This window comes from Bos grunniens, chromosome 8 (genome assembly GCF_055505025.1).
Source record: "Bos grunniens cultivar Pamir isolate PY7600 chromosome 8, Bosgru_T2T1.0, whole genome shotgun sequence".
NCBI lineage: Eukaryota > Metazoa > Chordata > Mammalia > Artiodactyla > Bovidae > Bos > Bos grunniens.
The window spans coordinates 44,466,812-44,482,998 of record NC_141172.1 but is presented as its reverse complement, the minus strand read 5'-3'; the positions used below and the strand labels follow the sequence as shown (position 1 = coordinate 44,482,998).

The following is a 16,187-nucleotide window of genomic DNA, read 5'->3' as shown; positions in this document are numbered from 1 at the left end:
GCTGTTGTACTGTGATCCCAGTTAAGCTCTGGCCCTCTGTGTCCTGTTCTGTGCTGAAATGAGCAAAAGAAAATCATCCCAGCCTTCCTTTCTTCTGCTTCTCTGCAGAGAAACTTCTTTGCTGCATCAGACAATCCCTGTTCATCCCACCTGGTGTCTTTTCCTTGTTTTCCCCCTGTGTCTGGTAAGTCGCTTCAGTCGTGTCTGACTCTGAGACCCTATGAACTGTAGCCCACCAGGCTCCTCTGTCCATGGGATTCTCCAGGCAAGAATACTGCAGTGGGGTGCCATTTCCTTCTCCAGAGGCTGCTAAGCCTACATGTACACAAATTCTGTTTATATTTTAGGTAAAAGAGAGACCTGAGTTCTCACTTTTTTGGAGAATACTCATCCAAGGTCATATTTTTGACGATTTCTATAAAGCTCCTTTCCCTTCCCACATACACCAGTACCTTAAATGTCTTGGTATGCCTGGTGGCTAATTTTGAATAAAAACTGTGTTCCTTAGAGAATTTTAATTATAAGTTCAGTAGCCATTACTACGGGCTTACTCATACCAGAAGCTGCTCTAAGTACTGTGGAGGATAAAAAGATGCATAATACATGTTTCCTTTACTCAGAAAGCTTCCAGTTGAATGAAAAACAATCTCTTAGTAGAGAACAGTGTTGCCAAAAGTGACATATTGATTTCCTTGTGTTCCTCTTGGCATTGTCCTTAATGTATTGTCATTACAGGTTAATAGCACTTTCCCTGTTTAGACCAGTAGGAAAAAGAATCTGATTTGAAGATTTAATGTGAAGTATTTTCTACTTCCTGTGTTTCAATCAGTTAGTCCACTGATATTTATTTATTAATTATAAGGCTATGTCTAAGTTTATTAAGTTTATGGCAAAAATTTAAAGGCATAGGTTAGGCATAAATTTAAAGGTAAGACATTGATCTGTTGGTAGATCCCCTTTCATTCTCCATTACCCTACTGTAGTTTTCAGTGACATTAAGTTACAAAGTAGCACCATGTGAATCCATGAAGTTGTTACTATTTTGCCTAACAAAGCTATATTGTGTATATTCTGGCACACAGAAATGTATAATTGAGCCAATACGTAACTAATTCTGTATGGGGAAGATAAATGATGATCTTGCATAGAAGAAAAGTATGAATTTTTAGTGTCAAAGGCTGTTGTTTCAGATCATTAGCTTTTGCTCGTTGACGTGTGCTAGCCGAACCTGCCTTCTTCCTGTAGTCTTCCAAGTTCTTGTCTCTGTTTCCCTGTTTCTTGTCTTTCTGGGCAATGCACTGTAGGCTTTGCTAAATCATCTCATCATATAATTTTATCTTGATCAACCCAGGAGAACCCAGGTAGAAGATCAAACAGTTAAGCTCACTCACATGAATAGCTGACGTCTAAGATTTGACTTCTGATGCAACTGTGCGTGTATACAGGAGCAACTTGGTTTTATCCTAACCTGTATCCTCATGGAAGTAGTTTTCAATATCACTTTTTGGGGAGCAGGGACAGCATGGTTCAGTGAGGTGTCATATACTACTTAGGTTGCATATTGTATTGGTAAAAATATGGAAGTGAGTTTCTGATTGACCAGAAAAGATACCTGAAAATGCAAACTAACTAACATAGAAATACTCTGCTAAACTTGAGAACTGAAGAACACAGTAGTGAATTTTACTCAGGAAAAAAGTTAAAAATATTAGGAAAAAGCAGTTGTTTCATGAAAATGTTATACTTTTAAAACTGTTTTTGTAGATATACATGTTTAAGAACCACATGAAGAAAGCTGACAATTTAAAAACAGTTTCAGAAATGTCAGTGTCTGTGTGATTGATCATGCCAAAATCCTAGGCATTCCCCTAAGAATGTAATCTTTAACTGCAGGTGACCTTTATTCCGTAGACATAAGTTTTTCCTTTTATCCAAACTGAATTTGTGTTCTCATTAATGTGCTGAATTCCTTAGGTGTTTGGAAATCACCTGTATTAGTCAGGATTCTCCATAGCAGCAACCAATAGAAAAAATTTTACATATATGTAGAGTTTTATATGTACAAAAAACAAGATTCGTTATGACAAATTGGCTCACATGATTATGGAGGCTGAGAAGTCCCACACTCAGCTTTCTGCAAACTAGAGACCCAGAAAAGCTGGTGATTTAATTCCTTGAGTCTGAAGGACTGAGAAGCAGGGAATCCAATGGTTTAAATCTCAGTCTGAAAGCTAGAGAAGATAAGATGAGGTGTCCTATCACAAGCAGACGGAGAAGAAGCAAAACAGGGCTGAATTCTGTTTTCCTCCTTTTGTTCTATTCAGAAACCCCAACAGATTGATGTTCACCCACAGTGGGAGGGCTGTCTACTGAGTCTGCAGATTCAAATGTTAATCTCATCTAGAAACACCCTCACACTGATGTACTCAGAAATCATGTTTAATAATGTTTAATCTGTGCACCCCAGTCACATTTAACCATAGTTTAACCAAAACTAACCATCACAGCCTCCCTGATTAGTAACTTAGAAACTAATATTTTTTAAAAGTCTGCTGCAGTAATAGCCATGTTTGGTTTGAGAGAGGTGAGATACTGTAATTCTATAGCAGTCCATTCGAGCAGTCCATAGCATCGGAGTTCTGACTTGGTAGTCCCATACTCTATCCCCAAGTCACCCCTTCTCTTTTGCTCTTTCCTCTTTCTCACAACACCTGCTGTCAGTTCATCACTGAGCTCTCCCTTAACCCTTCACTTCTTTTTTTTTTTCCAATGTATTTATTTTTAATTGAAGGATAATTGCTTTACAATATTGTGTTGGTGTCTGCTATATATCAACATAAATCAGCCATAGGTGTACATATGTCCCCTCTGTCTTAAACCTACCTCCCACCCCATCCCACCTCTATAGGTTGTCACAGAGCACGGGTTTCATCCGTTCACTTATTTCTCATCTGGACGAATATTATCACCTCATAGCTAGTCTACCCCATTTTTAGTCTCTCTTTAATCCGTGTTTATCATACCACTAATGAAGCATTTTAAACAACACTTCTTAGAAACACAGTTTGAAAGATTCTTTACTGAAATATCTATCTTCTTATTTCTTGATGTCTACAGGGTTAAGGTTGAGTCATTCTCTGTGGCATAGTATGCAAGGGCCTTCATGAACTGTCTGTAGGCTACATCCCCAGCTTTTTCCTCTTTTATAGTCAGCATCAGAGGTTGTAGACTCTCAACCCGCAGGCTGAAGCCAGCCCACATGTTTATTTAGTTTCAGCTTATATAATGTTGTTAAATTTTAAAAAATTAATCGGATTAACATTCTAAATGGTGATGAACTTTTAAAATTAGGATGGAAATCTGGATTTCTCTCTTCACTTGAAACATCAGAAGTGTTGGGTATGTCCATTTTTGCATAGCCGTGGTTGGTTGGAAATCATTTGTTGTTCAGTCACCCAGTCGTGTCTCTTTGCAAGACCGTATGGACTGCAGCATGCCAGGCCTCCCTGTCCCTCACCATCTCCCGAAGTTTGCCCAAGTTCATGTCCATTGCATTGGTGATGCCATCCAGCCATCTCCTCTCACGCCCTCTTCTCCTTCAGCCCTCAATCTTTCACAGCATCAGGGACTTTTCCAATGAGTCAGCTGTTCCAACCAGATGACCAAAATACTGCAGTTTCAGCTTCAGCATCAGTCCTCCAACAAGTATTCAGGGTTTATTTTCCTTAAGATTGACTGGTTTGATCTCCTTGCTGTCCAGGGGACTCTCGGGAGTCTTCTCCAGCACCACAGTTCAAAGGCATCAATTCTTCAGCACTCTGCTTTCTTTATGGTCCAGCTCTCACAACTGTATGTGACCACTGGGAAGACCATAGCCTTGACTGTACGGATCTTTGTCGGCATCATAGCTTCTGCTTTTCTTGACTAGACAAGCCTATTCTAGTTGACCACAACTTCCCATGTCCTTCAGACACTGAGGCAGTATCGTTACTACTTACTAGGTTTGCTTTGCCTCTTTTTTGCCATTTGTTTGAACCCTAGAAACGTTTGAGTTTGCAGCTATTTGCTATACATTCCAGTCATACCACTGTTCCATTCTTGGACTTTGCTGTGTACCACTGCCTTAACTCCATGCCTTCGCAGAGGTCAGGTTCAGGTCTAATGTTGTTATTGTTGTATTTGCTAATACACACACTTGTGAAGCATCTTGACTACTCCAGGAAGCAATAATTACTCCTCTGCACTCCTGTGGGAGTCCTTATTCATTAGGAATTCGTAGTAGAACGTATCACATTTTATTGTAGTTGGTTATTTAAACAATGCTTTTCCCAGCTAGGTTATGAGTTTGTTAGAAAGAAGGGTTGTGGCTTGTCTTTATTTATTCATCACTGTTAATATAGCTGGGATCAAGATTACTGGGAGAAATATCAATAACCTCAGATATACAGATGACACCCTTATGACGGAAAGTGAGGAAGAACTAAAGAGCCTCTTGATGAAAGTGAAAGAGGAGAGTGAAAAAGTTGGCTTAAAGCTCAACATTGAGAAAACTAAGATCAGGGCATCCGGTCCCTTCACTTCATGGCAAATAGATGGAGAAACAGTGGAAACAGTGGCTGACTTTATTTTTCCGGGCTCCAAAATCACTGCAGATGGTGATTGCAGCCATGAAATTAAAAGAGCCTTACTCCTTGGAAGGAAAGTTATGACCAACCTAGACAGCATATTGAAAAACATTACTTTGCCAACAAAGGTCCATCTAGTCAAGGCTATGGTTTTTCCAGTAGTCATGTATGGATGTGAGAGTTGGACTATAAAGAAAGCTGAACGCAGAAGAATTAATGCTTTTGAACTGTGGTATTGGAGAAGACTCTTGAGAGTCCCTTGGACTGCAAGGAGATCCAACCAGTCCATTCTGAAGGAGATCAGTCCTGAATATTCATTGGAAGGACTGATGCTGAAACTCCAATATTTTGGCCACCTGATGCCAAGAGCTGACTCATTTGAAAAGACCCTGATGCTGGGAAAAATTGAGGGCAGGAGAAGGGGACGACAGAGGATGAGATGGTTGGATTGCATCACCGACTCAATGGACATGGGTTTGGATGGACTCTGGGAGTTGGTGACGAACAGGGAGGCCTGGCGTGCTGCAGTTCATGGGGTTGCAAAGAGTCGAACACGACTGATCAACTGAACTGAACGTGTTCAGTAGACATTTGTCAGATAAATAACAAGAATTTGGTAAGCAAGAGGTTTTAGCTTAGTCTGGCTATTGATTCGGTGACGTATTCTATAATAATAAAAGGGTCTTTCTGGTATTTACCACATAACCTTACCTCAAGCCTCTTTTGTTGTGCTAACCTGCATGTATTTTAGAGGAAAGATTAATCAGTCCACGTTGACCTTGGATTTATTTTTCGATGCATGGAAACGTATCTCTCTCAGAAACAGTTGTCAGACCCAGTGACCCATACCAGGCGACTGCTCACCTTGGGCCATTTCTAGAATGCAGTGGAGCCAAGAAAGCATATTGATTTTTCACTGATTGTTCTATAGCATCCTTGCATCTTCTTGTTACAGGTGAAATTTAGCTACTTCTTTTCCTGTGTATACTGTACCCTAATTCATTTTTTCCTTGTGATGTGATGATGAGCCAGTCATATATTGGAGTGAGTGTAACACGAAACAGTTATTTGCTGGTATATGTTCTGGTGTTTAGATAGAGATCTGTTTAATTTCAAGGGACTGTAGGGATATCAGTAGCTCACATCTTGGTATATAATTGATGAAATATAGAGTCAACTGTTGATTTTTGCATGTTTATCTTTAGATCTTTGGTTCAGCCCTTACTGGAAGACAGCAGAGTAATGGTAGACAGTGTGCTAGGTTGGAAGGAGCATCTTCTTTACGAGAAACATATCTGGATTTAGACTCAATGTATTAGCACACTGAAGTCATTTAACAGTGACTTTAAGCAAATAACTTAACCTCCTATTTCCACACCAAGAGAATTCTAACAGATCTCAGGGGGTTGTTGTAAGTATCACATGTTAATTAAAGCATCCAGCACAGAAACCGGCATGCCATAGACTCAAGAAACACAGATTTCCTTTCTCTCATTTATCCAGAGCCAGTAGAAGAGTAGAAAAATACAAGTAATACGGGAAGGATTCTTAATTATGTCCAGTATTTATAACAATTATTTCTCCTTCCTTGGCCCTTTCCCATTTCAGATATTCTATCAATACATCACCCACACCTCTTGGATCTGACTGGAATGCTTTCTAAAAGCAGTCCCATCTGAACTTGAGTCTTAAATCAGGAAGAGTTAGCAGTTTGTAATGTATTTAGAGAACAAGTGTGTTTAGAAAATTGGGGCAGTGGGGTGGTGGTTTGAGAGAGTGCTCAGCATTCACTGCTCAACCAGCTTAAGAGATTCTTTTCATCCCTCTGGTGGCATCCCATGCCAATATCCTTTATAACTGGGCTAGATACAGGCTTTCTAACAGGAGTTACCATTGAGTGCTTTCCCTGTGTCAGGTACTGCTCTAGCACTTCATGGGCATGAATCATCTAATACCCCTATGAGATAGCACTATTATTAGCTCAATTTTATGTATGAGGACAGCACTAAGGCACAGAAAGATTAAGTGATGTGCCTAGGAATTTCCCAGCTACCAGTAGACCTGGGCTCTGAACACAGCAGCTGCTGTTGCCCTCCAATAAAAGAAATGTTACTTTGATTAGCCTTCCTCTCTCTCCACACAGCCACAAATTGAAAAGTGGGGACTTGGGTATTTTCTGTGTTAGTTTTTGCCTGTGCTGCTATGGGAAGTATCTTGTGGAGGATGAAGTCATCTTCATTTATGGGTTGCATTAGAAGTATGAACAAATAGCAACTACGATTGATCACGTACACATATTTTTTAATGCAGAAAAGGGGAGTCCCAGAAACTAAATAAACTAAATACCAGTTTATCATATTATCTGGGGTAGTGTGGTAGATTTTGAAAAACTGTGGACTTGAAGAAAAATTCCAGAGACCTTGCCATCATGTACAAACATTTTCATATAGTCAATTAATAACCAACTGGTTTTTGGTTATTGCTTATCATACAAGTTTAGAAATTTAAACCGTTTCATTGTGAGAACAACTGCTTCTTTTTTTTCTTTTTACTCCTGATTAATTGATGTTGAAAAAACTCATTTCTTGGTAAGTAGCAATGGTGGTTAGTTGAACAGATATTTATTGAGTCAAACTGTGTGTCAAACCACTCTGGAGAAATGGGATGAATCTCATTGCTTATAACACTAAGGTTAATGCTATGATCCCCATTTTACAGATAAGAAAACTGAAATTCAAAGACATTAAGTTACATGGGCAATAAGTAGAGAAGTTGAGATTTGAACCCAGGCAGAATGGCTTTAAGGTGTTTGCTGTGGGCAGACATGGAATTTTTGGGGGGCAGAGACCATATTTTTTTTCATCTTTGATGATTGAATGGCTAATTTGAAGATGTATTAAAGAGGACCTGCATCCAAAAAATGTATAGCCTCATTAAGAGAACAATATTTATATGAGGTTAACTAGGTGAGATAGGGAGAAGGAAGTGGCAACCCACTCCAGTATTCTTGCCTGGAGAATCCCATGGACAGAAGAGCCTGGCAGGCTATATATAGTCCATGGGGTCGCAAGAGTCAGACACGACTTAGTGACTAAACCACCAGGTAAGATATACACAAAACACAGAGATGAAAGACTGCTTTCAGCCGAGTAGGTTAGGAAGCCTTCCTGTTTTAAAAAAATAATTGTTATCTATTTTTGGCTGTGCTGGATGTTCGTTGCTTTGTGTGGGCTTTCTCTAGTTGCAGTGAACAGGGGCCGCACTTCATTGAGGTGCGTGGCCTTCTCATTGCAGTGGCTTTTCTTGTTGCAGAGCACAGGGTCTAGGCATGCAGGCTTCAGTAGTAGTGGCTTGAGGGCCCAGTGGTGGACACGGGGGCTTTGTTGCTCTGTGGCATGTGGAATCTTTCTGGACCAGGAATTGAACCCATGTCTTTTGCATTAGCAGACAGATTCTTACACTGTGCCACCAGAGAAATCTGAGGAAGGCCTTTATAAAGAAAGGTGCTTTTTTTTTTTTTTTAAGTTCAGGGATAGGAGGACACTTTTGGCAGAGAGAATAGCAAGCAGATAAATCTGAGTTAATAGCCAAAGAAGAAAAGGTAGGCAGGTGGGCGGTACATTTAGGGAATGAAGGGGTTTGGAGCACAGCACACAAAGCGAAAGTAATGGAACACCAGCCTGATGAGGAGATCCGGACCAGATTCTAGTTTCCAGGTATATTTCTCCAGCATCCTGAGCTTTAGTCACCATGTGGAACCCATAATCTTTTAAGAGCAGCCTGTGTGGGAAGGTCCCTCTTTACCTTTGCTCATACTTTTTCAAAGCACAGTCTGCAGTGCCCTTTACTGTCTTGACTCATTTATAGTCTTTCCTGGGTACTCCACTGAGAATTAATTGCGGCTGCTTTGGTGGTCCTCACAATGTGGTATATGTTTTTATTTCAGTTATTTTAGTTTGCCTTCTAACTGTTTACATGTTCTCTCCAGCTAAAGGTTAGCCTTCTATAAGGCAAGATCAGGTCTTCCATTTCTCATAATATCCATTCTTTCAGTCCTGTGGCCCAGTTGAATCTCTGCACATAATTAATACTTGGAATATTTTGGAATTAAAGGAATAATGGTATAGAAAATTGTATTTAATTTCCCTGGTAAATACTAAATTAGTGCCTAAAAGTGAAAGAAGGAAGAATTTTATTAGATTGTTCTTTACGGACATATTGACATTATATAGTATATGCATTGATGTAACATAGTAAGTATTAGTATTGACCATGATACTTATGATGAGGAAGGTAAAGGTCAAAAGTAAAATGTGTGCTAATCCTACCTTTTGTTGCTCGTTTAGTAAAGTTATAGTACATTGTGAACGTGAAAGTGAATGTTGCTCAGTTGTGTCCAACTCTTTGTGACCCCATGGACTGTAGTCCATGGAGTTCTCCAGGCCAGAATACTGGAGTGGGTAGCCTTTCCCTTCTCCAGGGGATCTTTCCAACCCAGGGATCGAACCCGGGTCTCCCACATTGCTAACAATAAGTGTTCATCTTTTACTAAGATGATTGAGAATAGAATAACTGATTTTAGTGTTCACTAAAATATTTTTAAATGACAATAGGAATGTGTTTATGTGTATTTACTCTCAGATTTTTAAATTTTCTCTTTTATTCAAACACTGAGAATGTCCCAATTATTTATTGTAGACAAACATTTCATTTGCAGTTATTAAAAGCAGTCAGATACAGACATTGCCACATACTAATTGATCTGGGGAAATTGCTTAAACTCTCCAAATATCAGTTTCCCTATCTGTAAGGTGAAATAAAGGTATCTTGGATTATGATTGTGAGAATTAAATGAAATAATGTGAATAAATAATAATTTACTTGGTACACAATAATTCTAAATAATTATAAGTTTTTATTATTTTATTTACTTAGCATTTAATATGAGCTTGCTAGAGGTTATTGTATTTAGTATTATGGCTAGCTTGATCATCTTATCCTAAAATTCTCTTTTTCACTTTTACTAAAATGAAGATGATATGTCTAAATATTATTGACTTTGTGTTATTAAATATAGGTTTATGAAGGTTATTTAAGATCATGATAGATACATAATGAGTATGAATAGACTATACAATGAAAATAGAAAATAGTAAAATGAAAAGATGTTCATATTAATAATTATAATTAAAGATTAGATTAAAACAAAAACAAAGCATAGTTTTTTTTACCTGCCACATTCATTTTTTAAAATATAATTGTATAAATCAGAGTCATAGGGACACAGGTATACTATGTTACTCTTGGCGATATAAATAGATATAGTTCATTTGGAGGACAATTTGGAAATGCTTATTAGGAGCCATATTGATATTTATATTGTTTGACATAGCAGTTCTACTCCTGGAAGTATATCCAAAGAAATGAATCTGTGAGACAAAAAGTGTGCTTAAAATGTTTGTGATAATACTATCCATAAAAGTAAAAAGAAAACAGGAAACAGCCTAAAGAATAAGATAAATGATAAAATAATTGTTATGCAGTTAAAAATATATTGGGCTTGCCTGGTGGCTCAGAGGGTAAAGCATCTGCCTGCAGTGCAGGAGCCCCAGGTTCAATCCCTAAGTCGGGAACATCCCCTGGAGAAGGACATGACAACCCCACTCCAGTATTCCTGCCTGGAGAATCCCATGGACAGAGGAGCCTGGTGGGCTATATATATAGTCCATGGGGTCATAGAGAGTTGGACACGACTGAGTGACTTCACTAAAAATGTATACTGTAGTAGTATAGGAGAATGCATATAAGAAATAATGTTGAGTGAAAAATGTAGAACAAATTGTGAATTTATCATTGCTATAACTGTGTAAAAATGTATGTAAAAAAGAATAATTTTGCAGGGGAATGTAAATGAACTGTTAACTAAGTTGAATTATATGTGATTCTTTTTCCCTTTTAAAAATTTGCACAGAGTTAATTCTTGAAATATTTGTGAAATTAAATGAATAGTGGTATAGAAATTCTGTTTCTTTTTTTGTGCCCAAAACTACTGACAGAATGAATAGGTTAGTTTGATTATTCTTTGCAGACATAATTTCAGTGTCAACTTTTAAAAAGTTACATTATTGTATGTAGAAGAAAATCTTCATATCTTTGTACCTGAGGATAATCTTCATATCTCTGACAGCTTAGAAAAATGTTATCATTAAAATTACTGTGACATGAAATATAAGTATAATGTGAGATATATATATATATATAAAATAAAGAGGACCTTGAAAGAGAAGTCACATCTTCAAGGATAGGACTGTTTGTTTTTAATATGACTTCTCTTTATTTTAGAATTGATAGATGTCACATGCACCCTGCTACTTCTAAATCCAGACTTTACCACTGCGTGGAACGTAAGGTACGTCATTCTCATCAGTGATAAAATGAAATTGTTGAAATTTCTGAAGACATATAAGACCAGGAATTGTTAGCATTTTGAAAAGTGAAATATAAATCACATATTCATGGCATCTTACACTTATTTCTTCTTTATAATATCTCCATGACAATTCTAATATACACTTTACTCCTTTTTGCATGTTTATGTCTATTCTCCCTCAAATTCATGAAAATATAAATTTTCATGTTGAATTACAGTATACCATTTGATACATGCTTTTAACTTCCTTTTTTTTAGTGGGGGTAGAGGGAATCAGTATAATTGTTTGGATTATAAAGTGTTGGTTAGTGTATTTGAGAAGCACAGCAGTGCAATGGAATGTGTAAAGGTAAGCTTTAAAGGTCACAAACTGTTAGGTTAGTCACATTGTGGCCCCTGTGGGCAGATCATTTGACATCTCTCCACTCAGTATTTTGGAGAGGAACCACAGTTTATGAGTGTCTTAAGTTCTTTAATTCTGATTGTTGTAGCTTTAAACACAGAATACATTATAGAAATATTAAAATTCAGACCAGGTTTATTTTTTTTAATTCTCAGTTAAACAGTGTGTATGGTTTTTAAAAATTGATGGTTCTTTAGACTAACACAAGTTTTCTTATAAGAAAGCAAGATACAAATTATAGATAAATAAAAGTAAAGTCCTGTTGAACATTGTGAATTCATTTAAAATTTTCTTGTAGGAAAGAGCCGTAGATTATAGCTCTTTATCTTTAAATATGACTTAAAGAATGCTTTAATTTTCTGTGAATTTTAATTCCAAGTTAGTGTTTTATAATACCTACTGAATTTTATATTTGTAGCTGGTTTTATTAAATTTAGGTAACCTCTTGATTTGTTTTACATTTTCTTTTGACTAATGATCAGATGTTTAAAGAGTAAGCAAGGATGGAATGTGTTAGAAGGTTTTAAAAATTTACAAAGTTTAGAATTTTCATTTTCTTTTATGGGAAACTCCAAGTAAGGGAGTAGACTAAATGTTTGAGTGGCTACTCTATTCCAGGGACCATACTACAACTTTATACATTATCTCATTTAGTCCACACAATACTTGTCAACATTTGTTCATCAAATATTTATTGATTAACTACTATGCTAGGTCCTAGACACAGAGGATACATTTAATATGAGAGAATGAAGAGGGTCAGTCTTGACTCTGGTTTTTGGCCTGAGCAACTGAAAGGTTGAAGTTGCTATTTACTGGAATGGGGATGTTTGGGAGAAGAGCAGAGGGGTGTCTGCTGGTTGGAAGTCAGGAGTTCAGTTTGGGACATGATAGGTTTGTGTTCAAGTAGCTGTGTGTGACTAAATTTCAGGTGAGAGTTTTAGGCCAGATATAATTGGGAGTCAGTGGAAAATGTATCATAGTTAAAGCCTTGAGATTGTTTGAGATACCAGTAGTGGGTATAGATATTAGAAAAGAACCAGTCCAAAGACTAAACACTGGGACACTACAGGTTTCTAGAGCAGCACACTTCAGTATAGTAGTCTCTAGCCACATGTGGCTATTGAGCCTTTGAAATATGACTAGTCTCCATTGAGAAGTGCTGTAATGTAAACTACACATCAGATTTTGAAGACTAAGTAACCCCCCAAAGTAAAATATCTTTCTTATTAATAATTTTATATTGATTACATGTTGAAATTATAATATTTTAAATGTATTGATAAAATAAAATTTTACTTTATACTTGTTTTTAATGTAGCTGTTAGAAAATTTTAAATCACATATATGGCTCACATGTATGACTCACATTATATTTCTGTTGGACAGCCCTGTTCTAGAGTTTGCGAGATGAGGAAGAATCAACAAAGGAGACTTTTAGGAAGGTACTATAAACTTAAAACTGAGAGTTTTCTTAAGGGTAGAGACAATGTCGTCGTTGTCTTTTTTTTTTTTTTTCCCTAGCCTCTAACACTCCAGTGCCTGGTATATAACAGATCCTGTTTGCAGACTTGGCACTGAAAATAATTAAATTCAGTGAAAAAGAATGAGTGTAATAGAGAAGTGGAAGTACCATTTTTATGTTCACATATTCCTCATCATTACAGAGGAATCGAAAAATCCTCCCACAAAAAAGGATTTTTATTAGCATAATGTATATACACAAACACATAATTCATTGTATATTCATAGTGCAGTTTAGTGGTGAAGAACCTAGTTCTTAGATGTATGGATCTTAGTCCTAGTTCATCAGTTAACTAGCAAGCAGTTGACTTTTGACAAGACTTTTAACTTCTCAGGACTTTTAGGTTTCATATCTTTGAAATAAAAGATCTGAATAAGGTGGTTTTTTTTTTTTTTTTTTTGTATGATTCTTTTGGTCTGTGTTTTTATTGTGTGTGGTTTAGTCTTATGAAGGGAAGTTGCTCCATAAATCTATCTTTAATGATGTTAATATCTGTTAATCTTGAAGCTTTTCTAGTAAGGTGACTTAGTACGTTTTGTGCTAGATGAGTAGGAAGGAAATCGTGATTTTTAAAAAAATCCATTGTAGATATGTGTTCTAGTAAATTGTAATTTATATTAGTAAGATTGACGTACAAAGACATAGAATCATGAGTATATTTTGAGCAAAAAACGAACAACTTTGAAAGTAAACTGATCTAACCCTATAAGGTCTCACAAATCAAATACTCAGCATTTTATGTCTGATTGTTGGTACATTTCTTCTGACGTAACTTTAGGAAGCATTGAATGATTTTTGGCTGTATTTTATAAACAGCTAAAAGATTGTGTAACACATCAGTAGTTGTTGCAGTCTTAGGGAAAAAATACAGACAATAAGTTTTTGAGCTGATCTGTAATTATAGTATATGATGCATATAGTTTAAAAATCTGGCTGGTGCTAGAAAAAAATGACTAGTACTTTTTTTTTTTTTGCTTTGAATTTGCTTTGAAAATTGGTGAATTAATGGACGAAAGAGGTTGACTTCATAATAACGTCCTATTTTTCCTCCAGTCTGTGAACATAGAGTAAGCAAAACATCCTTGAGCAACTACAAGAGCTTGTGTCCAGGCTCCAGTGATTCATAGTCTTTCCTCAGCCTATTTAAATTGGTAGCTTTGTGCAGATTTGATGTTTTGTTCAGACACTTGCAGCGTGGAGACCTTGAGCAGGTTACTGAATCTCCCCCAGCTTCAGTTTCCTTATCTGTAAAACTGAGGTAACTTTGGGCTGCACCATATGAAATCATCCTTTTTGTAGGTCAGAAATGGTTAAGTCCAAATGTCCAGATCCTGGTTTCTAACACCATTCTCTAATAAAAGGAACTGGGCTTCTTAGAGGACTGACTGATTCTAGGACCAGGTCAGGAAATGTACCAGATGAATCTGGAACATCTTAAGAGAGCCAGAAAGTAAGGCAGTGCTTTTGCTGGCCAAAGCTCAAACAATTTGAGCAATAAAATAATGTAATAATGGATTATTACAAAGTATAAAATCAATATCCATAAGTCCATGCTGATATAAATAAATGCTTGAATAAACAGAGACAATAGACAACTCTTCAGTACTGAAGAATTCCAAATAATTTATCTAGATAACTTCCCTCAAGGAAATGGAGCATATCTCCCTACTCCTTAAAGTGTAACCTTTTCCCAAAAAGTAGAGTGGAAAAATCAATCATATGCTACCTAAGCCAGATATTCAAGGTCAACATCAACAGTGGCAACTCATGCTGATATTACATACCCCTGATACAAAATAATGAAGATAGCACTTTACCTCTGTGGTCCCCTCAAAACTCGCAACTGTAGTCTAACCCTGGAAAAAATATATAAAACACCTGATCAGTATTCTCCAAAACTGTCAAGGCGATCAAAAACAAGGTGGAGCTAAGGGACCAAGAGGAGCCTACAAAGATATAACAACCAAATATAATGTGATATCCTAATGGGACCCTGGAATTTAAAAAAAGGACATTTGGTAAAAAATGAAGCAATTCTAATTAAAGTATGGACTTCCAATACTAATCTATAAGTAATGGTTCATCAGTTGTGACAGTTGTATCATAATAATATAAAATGTTAATAATAGAAACTGGGTACAGGACATACAGAAATTCTCTTAATCATTCTTAAAAACTTCTCTATAAATTTAAAGCAATTCTAAATAAAAGGTTTATTTTTTAGAAAAACTGACGTTGGCAATTTCATATTATTCAACATAATATGGGATTTTTGTGAGAATTAAAGTAGAAAATATATGTAAATCACTTAACACTGTGCCTTATTCAGGAGAAGTGTTCAATAAGTGGTGGTTTTTATGAGGATGACTTTTATTATTATCATTATTATTTTACACAATAACTTAAGATTAAAGAGTGAAAAAAAGGTGGCATATGTTTAGTCAATATTTACTGTATACCAAGTACTGGGCTAACCAGTGGAGATTTAGCCATGGACATAATACACATGGCCCCTGGTTTCCTACAAATTTTGATTAGAGTGACAGCAGAGAGAACCCCTAATAGTTTGAGAAGGGAGAAAAAATATTAAAACTTTATAAAATAAGATAAATGTTGCAGAAATATGCAAATAACAATTTGTAAACTTCAAGGTATAAGTACATGAAATAACTAACTTCTTAGGATATTTAATTTTTCAATTTAACCTTTATCATGTTAACATGAAATATTTTAATTTATAAATTCTTCATTTTCCTATTTACATATTTAATTAGTTTAATTCAATCTTCTCACATGGCTTATTAACATCAGTGACTTTGTCATCATGAGAACTATTTTTTTGAGTTATCTAGCACAGTTTTCTGGGCTTCCCTGGTGGCTCAGATGGTAAAGAATCCACCTGCAATGCAGGAGAGCTGGGTTTGATCCCTGGGTTGGGGAGATCCCCTGGAGGAGGGCATGGCAACCGACTCCAGTATTCTTGCCTGGAGAATCCCCACAGACAGAAGAGCCTGGGGGGCTACAGTCCATGGGGTCGCAAAGAGTTGGACATGACTGAGAACTAAGCACAACACAGCACAGTTTTCCAGAGCATATTGTGCTTACTTACATTTAAGTTGTTCCAGATACAGTACTTTCCAAATTCACGTGTGACTGGAAATTTTATCTCAAGCTGTATTCCTACTTGAATACATTAAAGTAGGT

General features: G+C 36.6%; 1 protein-coding gene across 7 annotated transcripts in view; it reads left to right on the top strand.

The window, feature by feature from the left end:
* Positions 1–16,187, top strand: part of PTAR1 (protein prenyltransferase alpha subunit repeat containing 1) — a 44,475-nt gene that overhangs the window by 8,607 nt on the left and 19,681 nt on the right. For 4 of the 7 annotated variants that reach the window (XR_015169696.1, XM_086415472.1, XM_086415476.1 and 1 more), the window contains exon 3: positions 10,968–11,034. Coding sequence is in view for 6 of the 7 variants with exons in the window: in XM_086415472.1 (XP_086271598.1) it covers positions 10,968–11,034 (67 nt within the window). In the remaining variant the exon portion in view is untranslated. Of the gene's footprint in view, positions 1–10,967; positions 11,035–12,847; positions 12,904–16,187 lie in introns of all 7 variants that reach the window. The other 3 variants (XM_086415477.1, XM_086415473.1, XM_086415474.1) reach the window with 1 other exon arrangement.